The following is a 21,097-nucleotide window of genomic DNA, read 5'->3' as shown; positions in this document are numbered from 1 at the left end:
CACTACTGCTGCGACTGGGCAGTGAGGCTCTGGCCACTTCCCCGGTTGAGAAGCACCCCAACACAGTCTCCCTCCATTCAGGGAGCTTCAGTGGCTTCGCTGCCCTTCCCATAGCAGACAAGTTGGTCAGTGTTTAGCTGCTTTGACTTCTCATCATACCTTGATTTTTTTCTCTCTCTTAAAATTAAAACTCCCTCTGTGTCCATTTTCATTCAAACTTAAGTGTAGAATGAGAATTTTTTTCCCCAGGCTCCCTGGAGGAGCAGGCTTCTGTTTGTTGCTGAGTTACTAAAGTCTTAGGAAGGATTAGGTAAAGCGCACAATTAGATGTTTCACCCTTGAGTCGTGCAAGCAGAGCGAGCCCCTTCCTCCTCTGCCCGGTCAGTCTAACTTAGAGGGGAGCCTGATGGAAGAGAGGATGATGGGATCAAGGCAGACATGTTTTAAACAGTGGTTTATGAGAGAGAACAAAAAGCTGTTGGAGTTGCTTTAATTTTTACTATTTGATTTTTTATGATTTTAGATGTATAGAATAAATTGCAGAATGGTACAAAGAGTTTCTAACATCCTTTCCCCGCCATGTTTCTGTTCTAATCTTCCATCTTTGCCCGTGTCTTTGGCTCTTCCTCAGTTTTAAAAAAAATTATTTGTTTTTGAGCCACACCCCGGGGTGCTCAAGGCTTACTCCAGGCTCTGCACTGGTGGCTCACTTCTGGCAATGCTTGGGGGACCATATGAGGTGCCAGGGATTGAACCTGGGTTGGCTGCATGCCAGGCAAGGGCCTTCTGCGCTGTAATCTCTCCGGCCCCTTGGGCTGTCCAGATTGATTCTACCTGAAACTTGTCAGAAGAAACTGTGAGGTGAATTCCCCTTTCCGACTAAGCATGGCAGTTTTTCCTAGATGAGGAAATTCCTGTACTGACCTCCAAGCCATTAGAACCTCGGGATATTCATGGGGCTTGTCAGCACAGCCCAGTCTAAACTAGGAGAGAGCCCTCCACTGCCCAGTGGAATGGAGAGAGAGAGAGAGAGAGAGAGAGAGAGAGAGAGAGAGAGAGAGAGAGAGAGAGAGAGAGAGAGAATGTGTGGTGTGGGTATGGTAGTACCCTTGAGGAACAGTGGATAGTGGGGAGTGAGGGGGTGGGATTTTTCAGTAAATTTTTTTCTGAAAAGGAAAGTGGTAGGTAGAGAAGAGTTTTGGGCTCCTTGCTAGTCACTGATTTATTTTATGACAAAAATATCCTGGTTCTGGTGTCTCTGTTACATTTACTATTTTCCATCTGAAGCTCGGCTTCACCTTTTTTGGTGAGCTTGCCCATGACCGTCCCATGGGAGCTGTTGTGGTGTTTTCCTTTCAGCCTCTGAGCTGGGAGACTCTTGATCGCCTTTTGGCTAAGTCCTGCTAGGTTCTCCACCCCAGGGCCACCCGTAGCCCCGGGCCACCAACAGGGTCTCTTAAGGGAAGATAGTGGGTGACCCTGACAAGGACTCATCATTGCCACTGGTTTTAGAACCATCCAGTTTGCACTGAAGGAGGAAATAAGGTTGAAGAGGATCTGGCAGTGTCAGGGTCTCATGCATGTGGACGCACAGTGTCGGGAGGATTCATCGTCCCCAACGTTCTTCACCGTTGCAGTTTGGTACCTTCAGAGCTCAGAGGTGCAGCGACTCCTAATTTACCTCTCTGTCACCTTTCCCAAGCATGATCGTTGGCTTTGGCAGGAAGAGATGAGCTGAAGCACCACTCAGAGAGAGTGTTGGTTGAGAGGCTAGACCTGAACTACCACAGAATCAGCAGCCTCCTGAGGACCGAAACCATTGGGGGGGGTAGTCACAGGAGGCCCAGGGCCACAGCAGTATGCACGAAGCCGGAGTCTGTGCACAGGGTGGCATTTGGTCACTGTCGTTGTTTTTACCTGTTTGGACAAAAGACTCATGACTGCTGCGTCCCCGAGTGGAGCTCACTTTGTAATCTGTCTTGGATGATGCAGGAATTTTAGGGCTTATTCTGGCTTTTTTTCATAGGAGCCATCTTTTTTTCCAAGGGGTTAGGTTAGGCAAAGGTTTTTGTTTTTTTCCCCCTGACAGAATCAGCAGCTTTATCTCCTAGAAAGTCAGTGTAGTCTAGTGGATGGTTACATGACCTGCGGGCCCTTCTGTGTTTCCTGAAACCTGCTGGGAGGATGGTGGGGGAGTCAGGTGTGGGAATAGTCACACAAAGATGTTTTGTTTTGCATTTTTAATATCCCCAGGTATTGTTTCTACAAGTGGGTTCCGGGGATGTCTCTTCCCATGAAGATGCTCTGCCAAGGCCAGGAGTGCCTGGCTCGCCATCAGCACGCCAAGCCCCTGAGAGCAGAGCATGGGGGCGTGCGGCTGACTCTGAGTCTGAGGGGCGTTTCTTTGAAGCTCCATTCAGCTCTGGTTTGCTCCGAGTTTCCCAAATAGACATAAAGTATATGTTTCCTTCCTGATACACTAGGAGCTTGGCCCACACGGGGTGGGTGTCTAGTCCACGCTCGTTCCTGTTGGAGTCTGGAGAGACAGGCTTTTTGGCCTTACCTTGCTCTCCTTTCGCTCCATTAGCCTTCCTTCACCTCCGTCAGTCTGCCATCCCTTCCTTCCTTCCTTCCTTCCTTCCTTCCTTCCTTCCTTCCTTCCTTCCTTCCTTCTCCCTTCCCTTTCTTTTTAAAGATAATGTTAGAGTGTCGATGGAATCCTCTTTTGGTCTGACGGCCGTTTTGTCTCCTACTCAGCCATCTCTGTGGTGATCCCTGAAGCTCCTCCCATGGAGGGAGACTGTGAGGTCTGCTCTGGTGAGGGGCTACACCAGCTCATGGAAACAAAGTTGAGGGCTGGAGTGATTGTACAGCAGGGAGGGTGTTTGCCTTGCACGCGGCCAACCCGGGTTCAATTAACAGCATTCCATATGGTCCCCTGAGCACCGCCAGGAGTCATTTCTGAGTGCAGAGCCAGGAGTAACCCCTGAGCATCGCTGGGTGTGACCCAGAAGGCAAAAGGCAAAAGAAAAAAAAGAGAGAGTTGAGGCTTTTTGACAGGAATAACAAAGGGGCTAAAAGACATGTTCCGCAGGTCCCGTGGAAGATCTTCAGAATTCCGAAATTTTTTTTTTTTACTTTTTTGGGTCACACCTGGCGATGCACAGGGGTTACTCCTGGCTCTGCACTCAGGAATCATCCCTGGCGGTGCTCAGGGGACCATATGGGATGCTGGGAATCGAACCCGGGTCGGCCGCATACAAGGCAAACGCCCTACCCGCTGTGTTATCGCTCCAGCCCCAATTCTGAAATATTTTAAGAGAGATTTCTTTCAGAGGTGTTTAGAACTGCAGACTCCTTTAAAAAGGTATTTGTTACCTGAAAAATCCAGACGAGTTTGTTGATTGTGTAGACTTGAACAATGCTTAAACCCAAGTGGATATTAAAAAGAAAATTTTATGAAGGGTGTTTTTGCCATTTGCAACTAGTTACCCGATGGATTGCTTTTGAGGGAGCTGCAGCTCACTAATGTGGATTGTGAAATAATTGTGCTAGAGCCTGGCAAGCTACCGAGAGTATCCCGCCTGCATGGCAGAGCCTGGCAAGCTCCCTGCGGCATATTCGATATGCCAAAAACTGTAACAACAAGTCTCACCATGGAGACATTACTGATGCCTGCTCGAGCAAATCGATGAACAATGGGAGGACAGTGCTACAGTGCTACAGTGTTATGTATGTATTTAGTTCTGTAATGCTTGAGTTGGGTCTCAAGGCAGGTCCATTTTTCAGTCCCATTCAAATGAATCTAAGGTACCTCTCTCCTTATGCTACTATAGAGAGATTTTCTGAGGTTAAGTAGAATCTTATAATGAATTGGTATTTTATATTTTCATACCAATACATTTTATAAAAGATGACATATATAGTTTATAGCCATTTGTCTTTTTATTTGTTTTTGTTTGGTGGCCATATCCTGCAGCACCCAGGGCTTACTCCTGGTTCTGTACTCAGGGATCACTTCTGGCAGGCTCAGGGAAGCATATAGGATGTTGGGGATCAAACCCATGTACAAGGCGAAAACGCTTTACTCACTGTTCAGTCTCTCTGACCCCTTTAGGCATTTGTCTTTGCCACCTACTTCCACTAAGGGTTTTCCTTGAGGAAGGCAAAACGGTCATACATCAATGCGCTGATATGATATCAATCCTGCGCGCCTCTCTCTCTTCTTGGGCTATTTTCTAGAAGCTGTTTGTTTGTTCACTCATTTGTTTAGTTAGCAGATATGTATTTATTTGCCTGGCCTTTTCTGGGCACTGGGCATCAACGAATTGACATCATTCCCTTAGCTTTTGTCTTTTCCTCACCTGCTGAGGAAGTGTGAATAGTATCGCTGTAACGTCCTTGGCCCGTAGTGGGCTCAGCTCACGCGGAAATAGAGGCGATTTACATGCATCCCTTTCTTGTACGGAGTCTTGGATCTGGCAAAACCATCCTTTCGCTCTCAAAAATAAATATCTTAAACCATCAAATAAGCTCTTTATTTAGCGTTGCATTTATTTTGCAGAAAGGGTAGATGCTTATTTTAGTGATGATTTGTCATTAAAACTATGTCAAAATGTCTTAAAATGTTGTTGAAACTGTAAACATACTCATAACACACACAGAGCTAATTATGGGTGCCATCTGTTTATTTTTACAAAGCTTTTTTTTTTCAGACCATGGCATTGTCTGCTTATGATAAGCTTCAAGATTATTATAATGACCAAGTCCTGTCCCTCAATTAGTGCCGTCAAAGATGGGGGGAACGATTCTTTTGTTCACTGACCTTTTCCTGTGCCCCAGAGTGTATGAGATATGACATGTCACGAGAAAGAAACTATTGTGAAGTGGGTTTAGAATGTGCCTCATCTGGATGAGGGGGGCGGGAAATCGCTGTCGAAGCAGCAGATGTGGCCAGAGTCGTATTTAAATTTTTAAAACTTAGACTTTGGGGAAGGCCAGTTGCTGGCTGTCCGGTCTCCTTGCGGCCAGTTGGGGTGAGGAAGGTGCCCACGGTCGCCGCGGGCGGACTACACGCAGCGAGAACCTCATCTTGTCCATGTGTGTCCCAGGTGCTGCTGTGGAAGGCCTGGGATTCCCCCCAACAGCCCCTTCCCCGGCCGTTGTCAGCAGTTTGCTGAGAGGGAGGGCGTTTTCCCAGCCCGTCCGGCTTTTGTGCGTGCTCAGCGCTCCTCACCTAAGCCTGCAGGGGGAAACAACCTGCCGGACCCATCTGCCGCTTTCTGCTCGGCCGCGCTGATTCGAGCCTACGCTAATCTGGTTGCCTGTCAGGGTGGGTTAGTGAAAGCATGCAAGTGGGCGAGGCGGCGGCCAGCCGGCTGCTCTGCCAAGCCACGCTCTGCTGCTCCAGCTGCCACGCTAAGTGTAGCAAAACAGGCCGGTTCCTGGGGATCGCCGCCGAGGAGGTGGCTCTCCAGCGAAGACTGTGTCAAAATCAGACGCGTTCCATGTCCAGTGGGAAAGCGGGGAAGCGATAGGGATATTTGCTCGGAGCTCTCATAGGTGTTCCTCCCCCCCCCCACACACATCAGGTTTGGACGCCGGGAAGCAGAGGCTTCTGGTAGATTCTCCCAGGTGGGGGTGTCCTCCCTCCAGCTTAACACAGCCTGAAGGGGAATCGGCCGCCTTTCACCCGTCGGGGGTGTGGGTCTTTCTGCTTCTTTGCCTTTGCCACCCCCACTGACGGCTGCTCTTGGCTCGGCAGGTCGAGCATCCCGTCACAGAATGCATTACCGGCCTGGACCTGGTCCAAGAAATGATCCGTGTTGCCAAGGGCTACCCTCTCCGGCACAAACAAGCTGATATTCCCATCAACGGCTGGGCAGTCGAGTGTCGGGTTTATGCTGAGGTACAGTGAATGATGTCCGCGGGGAGAAGGGTGGTGTGACCCAGCTCGGCCACCACTCACAGCTGAGCAACAAGAGCGCGCTCGCGGCTGGGATCCGGCCTCGAGTCTGTCATACAGAATTGAATCAGAGAAGCTTCGATCACTGTGGTAGAGCTCCAAGTAGCTGGGAAGGATGGAATGTAATTAATTTTCCCTTATCGCTTCCTAGGTGCAGGCATAGCTCCTGGGCAGCATAAGAGCCAGTGGAGCATGGGTTCAATATTCTGGGACCTGGTAACCCACAGGTTGGGGTTGCATTTGCTTTTCATGGGTTCATTTGTTTTCAGACTCATTGAAATAAGCCAAAGTGTTGGTCCATGATTTCTTTCTTTCTTTCTTTTTTTTTTTTAACTTTTCCCCAGTGCACACATTAGTCGTGAATTCAATATTGATTTTTTTCTCCAATAGTTCTTTTCCCTAATAGTTTATCCCTTCCGATTATGTGAAAGCAAAAATTGAAATTTAAATGGCAGGGCTTTTTGATAAAGCTGTTCGTGATTTTAGTCATTAGATTTTAGTCAGCTCTCAGCCGAATACGTTTTTTGGTTTTATGACTATATTCATCGGGTAAGCTTTGACATCTGAAAATGCTTTTTTTCCGAAAATGATTAAAGCAAAAATGGAAGGAAGCTTTATATTGCCTTTTACTTTTAGACGTTGAAGTTGGCCCACTGACATAAAAATAAATGAGTACTATTTGTGTTTAAGAACACTGTAAGTTGTTGGGAATTGCTAGCCTAGGTACCTTGGGGAATTCGTTTTGGTTTGTTGCTGCTTGCTTTCTGTTATACTTCAGTCAGTATTTTTTTCTTCATTATCACTATGAAACTGGACTTATGTAACATTTATTCTGATGATCTAAGATAGTGAAAAATGGTGTACATTTCCAGTAGCACAGGCAGAGTCCCTTTTAAGGTCTTTACTTGAAGAACCAGAATTCTTCACTCTCACCATATGTGCACTGTTTTAAGAGTAAGAAAAACAAATATCTGTAGTATACCACATTTGTTGTTCTGACCTTGAGCGTGTTTTGATGTAGTGCCTAGGTTATTTTATTTTTGCCCAAGGCATTCTAAAAAGATTTATAAAAAGTTGGAATGTTACCAGTTTCAGTAGCGTGCAGTCAAGGTCAGACTAAATTCTGCTTACAGTTGTGTCTGATTTTTAAATGCTCTGCTCTGTTGTCAAGAGGGTGTGTGTAGCACAACAGTATTTGGAGGTTTGTTCTTGGGTAAAGACTGGGTGTTGGAAATAGCTCTATTAAAGCTCTTGGGTTTATAAAAATAGCGAACCTTCTTTGTGCTGATTTATATTTCAGAGACTGCATTTCCTTTCCTTTGACCTTTCAGGACCCCTACAAGTCTTTCGGCCTACCGTCTATTGGGAGATTATCTCAGTACCAAGAACCCACACATTTGCCTGGTGTAAGTATTCAGCTATAATATAGTCAGAGCTTCAAATATGGAATTTTGCCGTACTCTTCTATTAAAGTGTGTTAACTTTAAAGTGTGTAAATGAAAGGACAAGTGGAATTCTTGCAGAATCATACCTAACAAAAAAAAGTTTCGTGCTTTATAGTTTATAGGAAAGTCAGAATTAACTTGCCAGGAAGACCAGAAGCATGTGATTTCTGAGTGAGTAAAGTTACCATGCTCCCAGTTCTTTTGAAAACTAAGACTGAAAAAAAAAAACATTTCTTGGAATCTTAAGAATAACTTTCTGTGTTGCAATTTAGTCATTTCACTAAATCTGATGCAGCTTTCCCGGATAGTCAGACACAAAAAGATCCAGGCACCAAACCAGCTTGTTTATAGAAGTGGATTAAAGAAGAAACAAACTGTGCCCCATTCTCTCATTGTCATGGACTTTAAGAAGTACCTATTATTTACACCGGTAAAAGAAAAGTGATCACTGTCCACTTTTTTTTTCCACAAGTTGTTCTGTATTTCATAGTCGCTCTTTGAATAGATTGTGCTGTGTAAAAAGAACAAGGACATAGCCTTTCTCTTAATCAAGGTACTAACTGCTCCCTCGCGTGACATCGCCTTGGCTGGTGGAGGGCAGGCCGTTGCATCTGTGAAGGAGATCATGCCGTTTGAGGACCCGCCCGGCGCTGGTGCAAGATTACAGGAAGAATTCTGAATTTGAAGATGTTACTGGATACACAATTTATTTCACTTTTCAAATTGTTTTTGCCCATGTGCTTTCCAAAGGGACTTGACCCTTTCCCGGCTGGGAGGCGCCATGCTGTGTTCAAAGCTGGGAGGCAGAAAAAAAAATTGTAAAGACTTAACAGGCATTATGTGACGCTAAATAGCAGATGAGAAAACAAGTAGCCGAGGGACATAGCTAAACATTTTTTTAATCAAACGCAAAAAGTATTAAATAAGGATGCCTAATGATTCCTTGAGTTGTTAGAAGTTTCTACCATGTCATAATCGCTAGCAGGATGTCAAACATTTTGCCCTCGCAAGTTTTTGCAATTTGCAATTTTCAAACGTGAGACCTGTTGAAAGTACAAGTGATAATGGACAAACTCTACCCCCTACAGGCTTTGTCCCACCAAATCTTTCTTCAATTAATGCTGCCGCAGGAGTTTTATGTAATAACATTTGCGGTTGTGAGCCATCCATAGAAAGAAAAAACAATTAAAATGCCTTAAATGTTCTGCTCACTGCTGTTATTTGCTTGTGTGAATGTCGCATGTCAGCTAAATGGACCACGGAATAGATAAAGTGATTGGGTGCTGGGGAATGCACACGAAGCTTTGTCTATCATTATTGCTGGGCGCCATCAAATTGATGTCAGCAGGACAGTGGACGCGCTGACAGCTGTAATTATGTATCTCCATGGTGATCACTTTTGGCCTGTCATAGAGGCCCCCAGTCCCCTCCCTGGAAGCATTTAATCAGATTGGCTGTCACTTGTCAGGTAGACATGGCGGGCTGGGAGCTGTGCTGAGGGGAGAGGTGAACAGGAAAGAAGCCGTCCATTTCTCGGGGCCCGCTGTTGCGGGGGATGGAAGGTTCAGGTGGGCCAGAGGCATTCAGGTTGTGGCCAGGCTCACCCCCACGCTGGGCTGGCTCTTCCAGGCCCTTCTGCTCCCTCGTATTCGAAACCCTTTTGGTCACAAGAGCTGTAGATTCCAGTGTTGACCCGTGATTAGTTTTTGCCACGTACTTCTTGAAGCCAAGACTTTATTTCCAGGGAAAAGATGAAGATTTTCCTGTTCATCCCAGATAACCTTGTTTTGTGCGTTTGTTATTTTCAGGCTGCAAGCTCACTCTGTGTGCTCGAAGTGTGATTATATGATAGATAACAGTTCCTTTGGACTTGATTCATGAAACTTTATGTGCAAGAGCAAAACCGTGTAGTGTGTGTGTGTGTGTGTGTGTGTGTGTGTGTGTACACATCCTTTGTTTCCTTGGAGGAATGGGAACTTGTCTTGGCTTTTTAATTCATTATTCGACATTGAAAAAGTCTGGCTACTATTTGAGAAAGTTACATAAGCAGAAACTTAAAAGTTAGAGTGAGCATGCAATTTTATGATTTTAAATTGGAAATGCTGTTTTGTTATTAAAGGTATTTGTTGATTTTATATATGTTACACATGCACACATATCTCTCATCTATCTATGTATATCTTAACTCTGTATATTAAAATGAAAATTATGTACTTTGTCATCATATTCGTAAATAGTAAAGGGATAATGAATCTGGGACCTTGGTAATTTAATTTTCAGGATGATGTTTTTCAAGGTACTTAAAATTTTAACCAATGAGTTATAGTAAAATGGGGTAGTTATTCTTTGTTGTCTGTTATTTTGATGATATATTGGATGGAATATTTCCATGCAAGTCACCTAGTACTTTATGGAGCATATAGTTAGGGATATGCTTCAGGTATAAAGTTTTAGAACTTTTTACCGATCTCACTTTAAACATAACTCTAGCAAGCTCATTTTAAATAATACTTGATGGTAAAGTTAGCTCTCCAAATTTTTGCTACTGAAAGTAGAAGATGCAAGTTGAGAAACATATTTTTTATTCTGTGATTTAATTGTCTATTGCTCTTTTGGGGCTGTTGAAAGGTAGTGAGGAATTAGATCAAGATTTTAGAGTTTCCACAGATGTCCCCTTTTTATATTTTCTAGTTTTCATAAACATGAAATTTCATAGAATTTTAGCTTGTGACCCTGAAGTTTGTTTTAAGTGAGCTAACCATATTTTTAATTCCATTGAATGACTTGCATTTAAAAATTCAGATTTTCCTATCCGTGAATGCAAACACCTTTAGTCATTATTTGCATGTGTGTTTGCAAATGCAGGAATAAACACACTCTGGTAGTTCTAATAGCTTCTAAAATCTTACAGGGTAACACTGATTTTTTTTTTTTAAAGAGAATGCAACCGTGCTTTATCTTTTGATGGCACCATATAATAAAGCCATCATCATTCCCTCATGTGGCTATCCTAGACAAGAGTTTCTACATGTGGTCCCTTGATAATTGCCTAAATTAAAATATTAAAGGCCTAACAGCCGCTGGGTTGACCTTTTTTCTGCCTTGCTGCAGACAGATGAGCGGCTGTTCCTTTAAAAGGCTTCTTTCCCACAGGTGAAGACTTGGGCCCAGTCTTTCTCCTCTCCCCCTCCTCCTTCTCCCCTTGGCCACCCAAGGCCCATTCTAGCTGCTTCCACGAAATTCCTCGATCCTCTAGACCCCTGAGACCCACGTAGCAGCCTCCAGCGTTTTGATTAGCTCTTAAATACCTCAGATTCCCAAACGCAGGCCCCGTAATTTAATAACTATCTCGTCCTCGGCAACTGCTCATTTGGAAAGTTTTGCATGGCTGACCTCTGCGCCTTACCGCTGCCGTCAGACTGGGAGATGAGAACGGGAATCAGCCACGACTCAGTAACAGCAATCAGGCTCTTCAAAAGAATATTTTGAACTCGTGCTATTCCCCTCCTCCCCCCTTTCCCTCCATGAAAATCACAGAATCAGAAACTCTAATTGGAGCCGTGTCCTCACAAAGCAGGGCCTCAGGAAAAGCTGTGTAAACATTAACGTCTCTGGGGATGACAGCAAGTGGGGGTTGCTGCGGGGGGGGGGGGGGGCACTTTACTGTGGAGAGGGTGAGAAGCAGAAAAGGGAAGCGGTGCAGGTAGGATGGCCCCAGGCCTGTGGCCTTGCCAGGACTGTGGGAGAACTCCCAGCCAGGGCACGATTCACCCCCTGCTGCACGCGGGCATCTGCCAGCAGCTGCCACGGCCCCGCCTGGCGGAGTCGGGGCTTGGTTGAGTTTTTCTTTTTCCTTTGTTGGTGATTTCTTAGTTTCTTCATGTAGTGGGAGAATTTAAAAACAAACATATATACATGATATATATACACATATATAATGCATATACACATATAATTACATATACGTATATATGTGTGTATATAATTTTTAGTACCACCCAATATAATAATATAATATGTTATATAATAATGACATCAGGATAATAAAGTCTCTTGGTGTTTAGTTTGTCTCTGTATTTTTGGAACTGGGACCGTTATCTGAGCTAGAAGTGACCCGTTGGTGTGGGGGAAATGAATCTTATTGGGAGGGACATATCTGCCCGCTGCAAAGTTCATTTCATTAATTTTTTTTTTAAATCTTTCTCTTCTCTGTCTTCCAGGTGCGGGTTGACAGCGGTATCCAACCAGGAAGTGAGATTAGCATTTATTATGATCCAATGATTTCAAAAGTTAGTTCCTCTTCTTAATGATTTTTCTTTCCGTGTGCTCCTGTTAAAGATCCTGGATGCATTAAATGAAATCGCCGTTTTAGGGTCTGAGAATTGAGCCTTTATCTGAATCATATGTCATAATGAAACAAGTATGTTTGCCCCTTGGGAAAGTGAAAGCAGATTTTCTGTCTCTCAAGAGAGCGTTTCCACTGGGCGCTCCCTACTCCCCAGTGGGCCTACGTTCTCACAGTGAAAGACTTCTCTGACCTCTGGCCCCACCTGGCTCCTTGTGAGACAGAAGGGAAGTTTGGTTCATTTCTGATTGTCTAAATGGGAGCTCAGAATCCCTGAACCAAGGGACAAGGTGCTGGAGGGACAGCCCCTCGGGGACTTGTCACAGCTTCACTCCCTCTCCACCATTACTCATTTCCTAAATAAATCTGACAAAGTTCTGTGAGACTCTGAGACATCCATCTGCCTTTTTGAAAGTTGACTTTCCAGAGTAAGTGAACAACTTTAATGTTCTGATTTTGAATCTAGAATCATAAGATCTTGTAAAATGTAAAACTCTTTTATGTTCTTGTTTTTTTTTTTTTTTGGCGGGGGGACCACACTGGTGGTGCTCAGGGATGGCCCCTGACTCCTGGCAGGGGGCACTGAGGCATAGGCTGGGATGTCAGGAATCAAACCCTGATTGGCCGTGTGCAAGGCAAGCATCCTACCTACTGTACTATCCTTCCAGCCCCTAAAATGTTAAAATTCAGACTTAAGGAGTGAAACTATGGATTTTATTGAGAAAACACTATGTTCTTAGAAGCATTAGAAGTCCATTGAGGAGGTGGTCTTCCAAACCCTCTTTCCTAAGGCAGTTTTTCCCTAGTGTACATTTTATGTAGTTGCAGGAAACAAGCATTTACATTTGTTTTAAACCTAAGCTTTTAAATGATTTCATTAAAATAAGGTTTAGGGTTTTTTTTGGTAAGAGAAATGCTGTTAAAATACAAAAATATTGCAGATAGGATTTAATGGATGTGATTCTATTTTTAGAGGAATATATTTCTTTTCAGATAAATAGCCTGCAAATTAATTTTCAACATGACTTGATATTGAAGAGCTAATAAGATACATTCAAATCACTGTAAACTACATATTGGCTTATGTAAGAACCACAAAAATCTTTTGTGAATAATTAAGAGCCTACTGGTAGTTTGTATAAGATATGTATGTAGGCATACAGTCATAAAGAACAGTATACTCCATTGTTCTTTGATGGTTATGAGGATTTTTTTTTCTGGCCACACCTGGCAGTGCTCAGGGCTTCCTCCTGGCTCTGCTGTCAGGGAATCACTCCTGGTGGGGCTTGGGGGACCGTATGAGGTGCTGGGGATGGAACAGGGCTTGGCCGTATTTAAGGCAAGTGCCCTACCCACTGAGCTATCACTCCAACTTTGCTCTTCCCCCTGTTTTTCTAGCACAAGATCCCTTCGCTTCCGTAAGAAGGGTTGAAGTCAGTGAAGTCAGTTAAGCTCACTGAAATCAGGAAGCAGAGAAACTGAGGCAGGACAGCAGAAGCTGCTGAGTTTGGAAAAGCCAGTTGTCCCTGGTGTAGCCCGCATGGTTAGCACTAGGTACTTTTCCTATTAAATTCTTTATGCTTTTTGTTTTGTGTTGTTTTTCATTTGGGATCTGCACCCAGTGGTGCTCAGGGCTTACTCCTGGCTCTGTGCTCAGGGGATCAAACCCAGGGTTTGGGGATCAAACATGTATGGCCACTTTCAAGGCAAGTGCCCTCCCTGCTGTATTATTTCTTTAGCCCTTTTCTTTTCTTTCTTTTTTTTTTCAATTACATTTTTCTTTTTGGTCTCAAATTGTTTTTTCCAATGATAGTGAAGAATAGGAGAAAAGCGTGAACTCGATTCTGCTAGCTACTAAAGAAAAACCTTAGTTGAACTGCTTCACATGATAAGTGGAAGGAGCCCTGTGAAATTTCTAGAAAGTTCATTGGGAAATATTATAATTTGTATTAGGATGACCTGTTTGTCGTACTGAAAGGTTGACCCTTGTGTAAATTCTGTTTTTGTTGCTTGTTTGTTTGCTTCCAGTTAATCACGTATGGTTCTAATAGAACCGAAGCACTGAAGAGAATGGAGGCTGCTCTGGACAATTACGTCATTCGAGGTATGGATTGATGTTTGAGGTCTGTTACTCTGCTTAACTGCCAGGGCTCGGTGGCAGTTAAAGACTGAAGCAGAAATCAGTCAAGGCACATGCTTATAAAGAACATGGGTATTGGGCCAGAGAGAGAGAGCAGAGGGCAGGGTGTATGTCTCCCACTTGGCCGACCTGGGTTCGATTTGTGGCACCGCGTAGGGTTTTCTAAGCCCCACCATGAGTGATCCGTGAGTGCCATCAGTAGTAATTCCTGAGCATTGCCATGTGTGGCTCAGACATACACAAAAAAATAAAACAAAACAAAAGAATCGGTGTTTTGTTTTCTTCAGCACTCCTCTGTTTTCCATGGAAGTCCTTATTTATTTAAACTGTTATTGATGCCCTGCTCTGGGTCAGTTAGTAGCGTTTGATTTGTGTATTTATAAACAAGTGATTCTTTATTCCTGCGTCTTATTGGCCACAAATAAGACACAAATTTGCTGTATTCTTGTTTTTGTGTTTTAAAGTGCAAAGTTTGAGACTACATGGAGATGTGGAACACAGAAACCTGTATTTGAGTAATTTGAGAGTAGAGGTCATTGCATCAGTTAGCTTGAACACATCACACAATAGAAAATATTAAAAATGCAATTGTAGGAAACTACAATTGCATTTTTAATCGTGTGCTTGAGTTGTTGGAAGGCTGGCAGAGATGCTCCAGGCCCGCGGAAACATCACCCGGAGCGGCTGCCACATTCTAGTGCTAACTGCGGCTGTATTCCCTGACTTCTGGGCTGTCTTGCACTCTGACCTCTCTTGACAGCTTTCTGCTGGTCATGAAGAGATCCCATTCATTTAGCCCTGGATATCTTTGGAGTAACAGACTCTGATCTCGAACCCAGCAGCACCTTCATTCCCTTTGCCTTGTGGGTATCTGAGAGCATCAGACGGACCGTTTGGCTCTCTGGGGTTACAGGGCGAGAGGCCGGAGAGGCTGGATCTGGGGTGTTGGGAGAGGTAGAAGGTGGGGTTGCCCATGGCTGCAAGGATCCCTGCCCCGCCCCCTGTGGAGCTGCCTTGCTAGTTAGAAAGCCTCCCCTAACGTACTGCTGGGGAGAGAGAGTACAGCGGACAGGATGCTTCTCTAGCACTCCAATCTGGTTCCCTGAGCCCCGTCAGCCATGATTCCCGAGTGCAGAGCCAGGAATAAGCCTTGAGCACCTCTGGCGCCCAAACCAAAAAAGTGAAAATAAATAAATAAATAAATAAATAACCATTCCCATCAAAGCTTCCCCATGGGTCGGCACAGGCCGTGAGCCACACAGCCCTCGAGAAGTCAGCTTCAGCTCTGTGCGTCTGGCCCCATGAGCCCCTCATGTCCCCCCACACCTGACCCTGCTCCCAATGGGCATCCAGATCATACCCCTTTGCCCCAAGCAAGGCGCAGTGGTAGTTTACAGGAGTGCACCATCGAGGCCAGGGCTGTTCAGAGAGTTGCCGGGCAGGGCTAGGTTTCCCTGACTATGAATCATTCCTGCAGCCCTGCCTTGTCTTCCTCCAGGTTTCTCCACCTTAGTCCTACCCTCCCCCACATTCTTCCACCCTCTTCTTTCCCCCTTCACCCAGTGACAACGATTGTGTTGACTCTCCCTCCCATCCGGGGGAATCCACCTTTATCAGTGAAGGTGGCTTAAGTGGACCTAAGCGTAGTTAGGAAAAAAAAAATCAGCATCAATACCCAGAGCAACTGAGAAGGTGAACCACTCCTTCCTCGATTGTTCCCCTCTTCCCGTTTGTCCTAATTATGGAGTAATGGCAGGCTTTATTTTTTAATTAATTATTTGGCTGGTTTTATTTTTTAAATTAATTATTTGGGTTTGAGATGCTTTTATAGGTGCCGTAGCAGATTCCTGTTTTCTCTATATGTTGGGCAGTAGGCCCTGAGAGGTTGGTTTCCTACAGAACTTGTATTGTGTGTCATATCACATACACTCCCTCCCACTCCTGTTGTTTCAAATCTGTGTTTGAAACACATCTAATATAAGGATGTGTCTGTACATATTTTTAAGGACATATACCTTGAAAGATGGCACTTGGCAGAATTCTTCCAGAGACTTCTAAAGCATTTGTAAGTGTTTCATGGATTTCTTTTCCCTGGAAGTTCCCCAATCCCCCATTTTTCTTTCTTTCTCTTTTTCTTTTTTTTTTTTTTTTTTGCAGTTGTGTTTTGTTTTGTTTGGTCCACACCCAGTGATGCTCAGGGATTACTCCTGGTGGTGTTCAGGAGATATGGGATGCCGGGGATTGAACCCAGGTCAGCCACATGCAAGGCAAGCACGCTACCTGCAATACTATGGCTCCAGCCCCTGTTTTTCTGTTTGTTTTGTTTTTAAATAATGGGATTAGATAACTAGATTTTGTTTCCACTCTAATGAGCTTGATGGTAAATTCATGAAATTGAGACAGTCTGACCTGGACTTTTTTTTGTTTGATCACATTTTTCTTAAATTTTGATGTCTCCCGAGCATCAAACTTACTGCCCCCTTTTCAGGAAAAAGAAATTACTCAGCGTTGCCTGGACATATGCCTTGTTGGAACTGATCATCAGAAAGCTGTGCCTCCAGTTGCACCTGAGGCCACTGCAACCCCATCATCCCAGCAGACGCCCCAAGCTCTTCATAGAACATAGATTCTCGCAGTCCAGGAGTTTGTCAAGATGTTAGGTCAATGTTGGTCTCAACTCAACGTTCTTTAGCTACTCTCCTTTCTGAAAGAAATACTCGTCCGTATTTTCCAAGATCTCTTTTGTGTTTAAGTGAGTGCATGAGATAACGTGGTCTTATGTGCAATGACAAGTGCAGCTCACTTGTCATCATCAACAGCTCCTACTTTTTTGTATACCACATGGAAAACAGAATGCATTTTGGGGTTTAGATATATTTTTTTTACCCTAGCTCAGCCTGAGATTCCTATCTTTGATCACTGTGATTAAATAGAGGAAAGTCAGACATGTCTATCTTATCATGGCACTGTAGCACTGTAGCACTGTCCTCCCATTGTTCATTGATTTGCTCAAGCAGGCACCAGTAACGTCTCCATTGTGAGATTTGTTGTTACTGTTTTTGGCATGTCGAATACGCCATGGGGAGCTTGCCAGGCTTTGCCATGCGGGCGGGATACTCTCGGCAGCTTGTCGGGCTCTCCGGGAGGGATGGAGGAATCGAACCTAGGTTGGCCATGTGCAAGGCAAATGCCCTACCCGCTGTACTATCACTCCAGCCTCTTATCATGGCACCATTTAGTGAATAGTGATTTTGGTCAAATTGCTTTGTCTCTCTGAATCTTCATTCTCCACATTTTGCAAATGGTTGCTCTCTGCCTGCTGACAGATGACCCAGGCAGAGAGCGATAGCATAGCGGTAGGGCATTTGCCTTGTGTGCAGCCTGCCTGGTCGAGCCGGGTTCGATTCCTCCGCCTCTCTTGGAGAGCCCGGCAAGCTACCAAGAGTATCTCGCCCCCATGGCAAAGCCTAGCAAGCTACCCGAGACGTATTCGATATGCCAAACACAGTAACAAGTCTCAAAATGGAGACATTACTGGGCACACTCGAGCAAATTGATGAACAACGGGAGGACAGTGTGTGACAGTGCTCTCTGCCTGATCACGGAGGGAGGGTTCAGTGGGGCTTGGCACAGAACCAAGTTTGATTACTTAAGTTCGCAGAAAGTAAGTTACTTCCTTACTTTATGATGATAACGTTTCACTTAACACTTAATGGAATATAGGGCTGGAAAGATAGTACAGTGGGAAGACTTGGGTTTGATCCCCATCACCCTGTATGATTCCCTGAGCCCCACCAAGAGTAATCCCTGACTGGAGAGCCAGGAGTAAACCCTGAGTACCACTGGGTGTGGCCCCCAAACAAACTTAATAAAAAGAATTAAAAGCCCAGAGATAAACCTCAGAAATGAATGATGTCAGAAGATCTGTGATCATATAGTGGGGAAAAGGAGTATCTCTGATAAACAATCTTGGGAAAAATTAAACGTCTGCATGGAGAAGAATGAACATGGCTGCTCCCTCACCTCACACACAAAATTGCATTCAAGGTGACTTCAAGATCTTGATGTAGACCAGGACCATAAAGGATACGAAAAACAGCCTTAGTTAGACCACAGTGCTGAAAGTGTTCTTGGAAATGCAAGCTCCACAGTGAGGAAGCTTGATCAAAGATAAATGATTGGGACTGCATTCAAAGACCAACCTTCGGAGAGCTGAGAAGAAAGCATAAACAATAAGCCTACGGAATGGGAAAATGCTTTTGCGGACCATGCATCTGATAAGGCCCAAGGTGGATAAACAGCTCACTCCAACCAACAAGTAAGAGCAAACAAGAGGAAGAGTGGGCAGATGATCTGCGTGGATACTTCCCCAGAGAAGCCCTGCGTTAGGCTAACACAAACCAGTGAGATACAGCCTCCTGAAAATGACCTGCATCCTAATGAATGATAGCAAGTGTTGGTGAGAGGTTGGAGCAGAAGGACCAGTTGTGTGCTCTTGGTGGGGATGGAAGATACTGGTATTGAGACTTTGGAAAAGAAGTATGAGGGGCCTCTGACAGCCCCTGTTCCGGCATTGCCACCTCAGGGTATAGATTTGAAGAGTGTGAAAAGAGTTGCTCAAAAATTTTATTCTGCCCCAACTGCAGTGATATTTGCAGTGGTGAAATGTTGAAACACCAGTCCCTAGATGACTGGGGAAGTGAGCACTCAGTGGAGTACTATTCAGCTATTCAAAAGAATGAACATTTACCACTTGCAGTAACATTTGCCACTTGCCTCTTGCAGGATATTAAAGAGAGAGCATTTGGGAATAGGTGAAATGAATCAGAAGGGGAAAGTCAAGTACCAAATGACCCCTGTTTTTATCTTCAGAATAAAGACAGAAAATTGATGGATAGTAGGGTCATGGGGGTGGTACCAGACCTTAGGTTTGATGTCAGCACCATGTCACCTCAGAGGACTGTGATAGCTCCAGAAACTTGATGAGCAGACAAAGTCAAGTAAAAAGAAATGAATAGACATAAACAACATAACCTACGTTACTTGTTTCCAGAGAGATAGTACAGTGTGCAAATAGGGTGCTTGCCTGGCACAGAGGGTGCCATATTGTCCTCCAAGCACTCCCAGGAGTGAGCTTTGAGCAGAGTGAGGAGTAGCCCCCTAGAACCATCAGGTTAGCTTCCAAATTACCACCCCTCCCCCCCCAAAAAAAAGCCATCAAAAAAACCACAACCAAACACAACCACCTTTACTTGAAGGCAAAAGGAGTGGTCTTGGAGAAAGGGTGTTAAGACTTTTTCCCCTCAAAAATAGTCATCTGTTTTTCAAGAATCTCTGTCATCTCAGTGTGTGGGATATGCCGTGGATTCGGCGTGAATGCAGGTATTGAAAGCCTGCCATAGGCCATGCCTCGCGGTATGACTGTGGTATGTTTCAGGGCACCCCATCCTACACACACCCCCAAAGCATTTGCTGTACCTGTTGTTTAAGAGTTAGCTGTGTCATTGGTTGCTGAGTGTTGGGTTGCCCCACTGGGGCCCTGGATGTGTATATGGGCAGTGACCGTGTTTCTCTTCTCATGTCACTTGTCTGTCCTCTGGACTTGTGGCAGTACCCAGCATGTGGTCAGAGATGGAGGAATGCTTGCGGAGTGGATGCATGTGTGAGTGGTCCTAGCCCTGTGTCAAGGAGTGCCTGGTACCCTTTGGTTGCTACGTAAGAACAACTCAGTAGAGCTCAGTAATGTAATAGAAATTCAGAGTTGCGTTGTTGTTGTGGTGTGAAAAAGCACAGTGGGACTTGGAAGGCGTCAGGAGGTTTATCGGGGCCAAGAATGGGACTTGGTAGGTTTATCTGGGACCCAGCATGTGGGAAGGCCCTGGGCTGGACTCCTGGAACCTTGATACACTGCCCAGACTCTTGATTTTAGACATTTTTCCGGCCTGGAGAAAAGTTGAGAGCCTATGGCGACTTGGCACTCAGCCTGGATTGCTTTGCTTCTCTATGCGTGCTTTATTCTTTCCTTTGTTTCCTTACTCTGCCTCCTCTCTGGTCTTTCTCTCTCCTGGTTTTTGTCTGAACACTTTGAAAGAAAGTTGCAGACCCCACGGCCCATCACCCCTCAGGGCTCCAGCTTGCATCGTACGGGTAAGATTCCGTCTCTCCCGCAACGTGAGCACCATCAGCACATCCCAGAGACCCAGTGCAGTCCCTGCCCATCTGATGGGTCTCAGCCCCTGCTTGTCCTCCATACTGTCCTCATCATCTGCTTTCGTCCCATCTGTTTGCAGTCTAAGTTTGTATGTTGTCTTGGTTATGCCCTTTCTTTTTTCTTCATCTCTTTGTATCTCATACGATTCATTCTTCAAAATGGTTCAGGGCAGGGGGCCAGAGCGATTGTACAGTGGGGAGGGTGTTTGCCTGGTTCGATTTCCGACACCCCATAGGGTCCCCCGAGCACCTCTAGGAGTGAGCCCTGAGCATTGCCAGTTGTGGCTCCAAACCACAAAACTAAAATAATGGCTAAATGTGCTCTCTGGTCTCAGGGAAGACCCCATCTTTGTTGGGAAGGGCCCAGTTGAGCATTGTGGGTTGATCATCAGCATCCTTGTCCTCTGACCACTAAATCAGAGGTTGTAAGAGCCAGACCTGAGGCTTCCTCAGAGCAGAGGGAGCCAGTGACAGTGACTCAAGTCCTAGAGCCCTAGAGAGCTGTCCCTTTGGAAGGTCACAATAGGACAGTTGGTGAAATTTGAATAGGATCTGTGGGTCTGATATGGATACTGTTATCAATGCTGGTTTTCAGATTGGGCATTGGACTGTGATCACATAAGGCCTTGGCCTTGGCCTGAGGAAATATGCAGTGAAGTGCATCGAGATCAAGGGGGCATCCTGGCTGCAGATGTTTAAAACAAAGAGTTGTGTGAGTAGGTGCCTCCAGAGAGAGAGAGAGAGAGAGAGAGAGAGAGAGAGAGAGCCATAAAGCAGATAGGCGGGCTAAGATTCTTCTGTATTTGAAGAATCTGGCTAACTAGTACTTTTTGTACTGTTTTGGTGAAATTTCTATAATTCTGAGATGATTTCATCAGTAAAAAGTGTAAAAAAAATAGGTGGAAAGAAAGATCACCCTATGACAGCCCTCCCCCCACTGCCAACAGAAGCTAACGCTTAGGAGAAAAAAAGTCAGCACTGCATTTGTGATT

General features: G+C 44.9%; 1 protein-coding gene across 1 annotated transcript in view; it reads left to right on the top strand.

Annotated features, from left to right (window-relative positions):
- Positions 1 to 21,097, top strand: part of PCCA (propionyl-CoA carboxylase subunit alpha) — a 274,548-nt gene that overhangs the window by 126,193 nt on the left and 127,258 nt on the right. Inside the window, exons 13-16 of the mRNA XM_056109803.1 lie at positions 5,765 to 5,908; positions 7,297 to 7,371; positions 11,631 to 11,699; positions 13,784 to 13,859. Coding sequence (XP_055965778.1) covers positions 5,765 to 5,908; positions 7,297 to 7,371; positions 11,631 to 11,699; positions 13,784 to 13,859 — 364 coding nt within the window. The remainder of the gene's footprint in view (positions 1 to 5,764; positions 5,909 to 7,296; positions 7,372 to 11,630; positions 11,700 to 13,783; positions 13,860 to 21,097) is intronic.

This window comes from Sorex fumeus, unplaced genomic scaffold (genome assembly GCF_029834395.1).
Source record: "Sorex fumeus unplaced genomic scaffold, SorFum_2.1 ptg000008l, whole genome shotgun sequence".
NCBI lineage: Eukaryota > Metazoa > Chordata > Mammalia > Eulipotyphla > Soricidae > Sorex > Sorex fumeus.
This window is presented reverse-complemented; position numbering and strand designations above follow the sequence as displayed.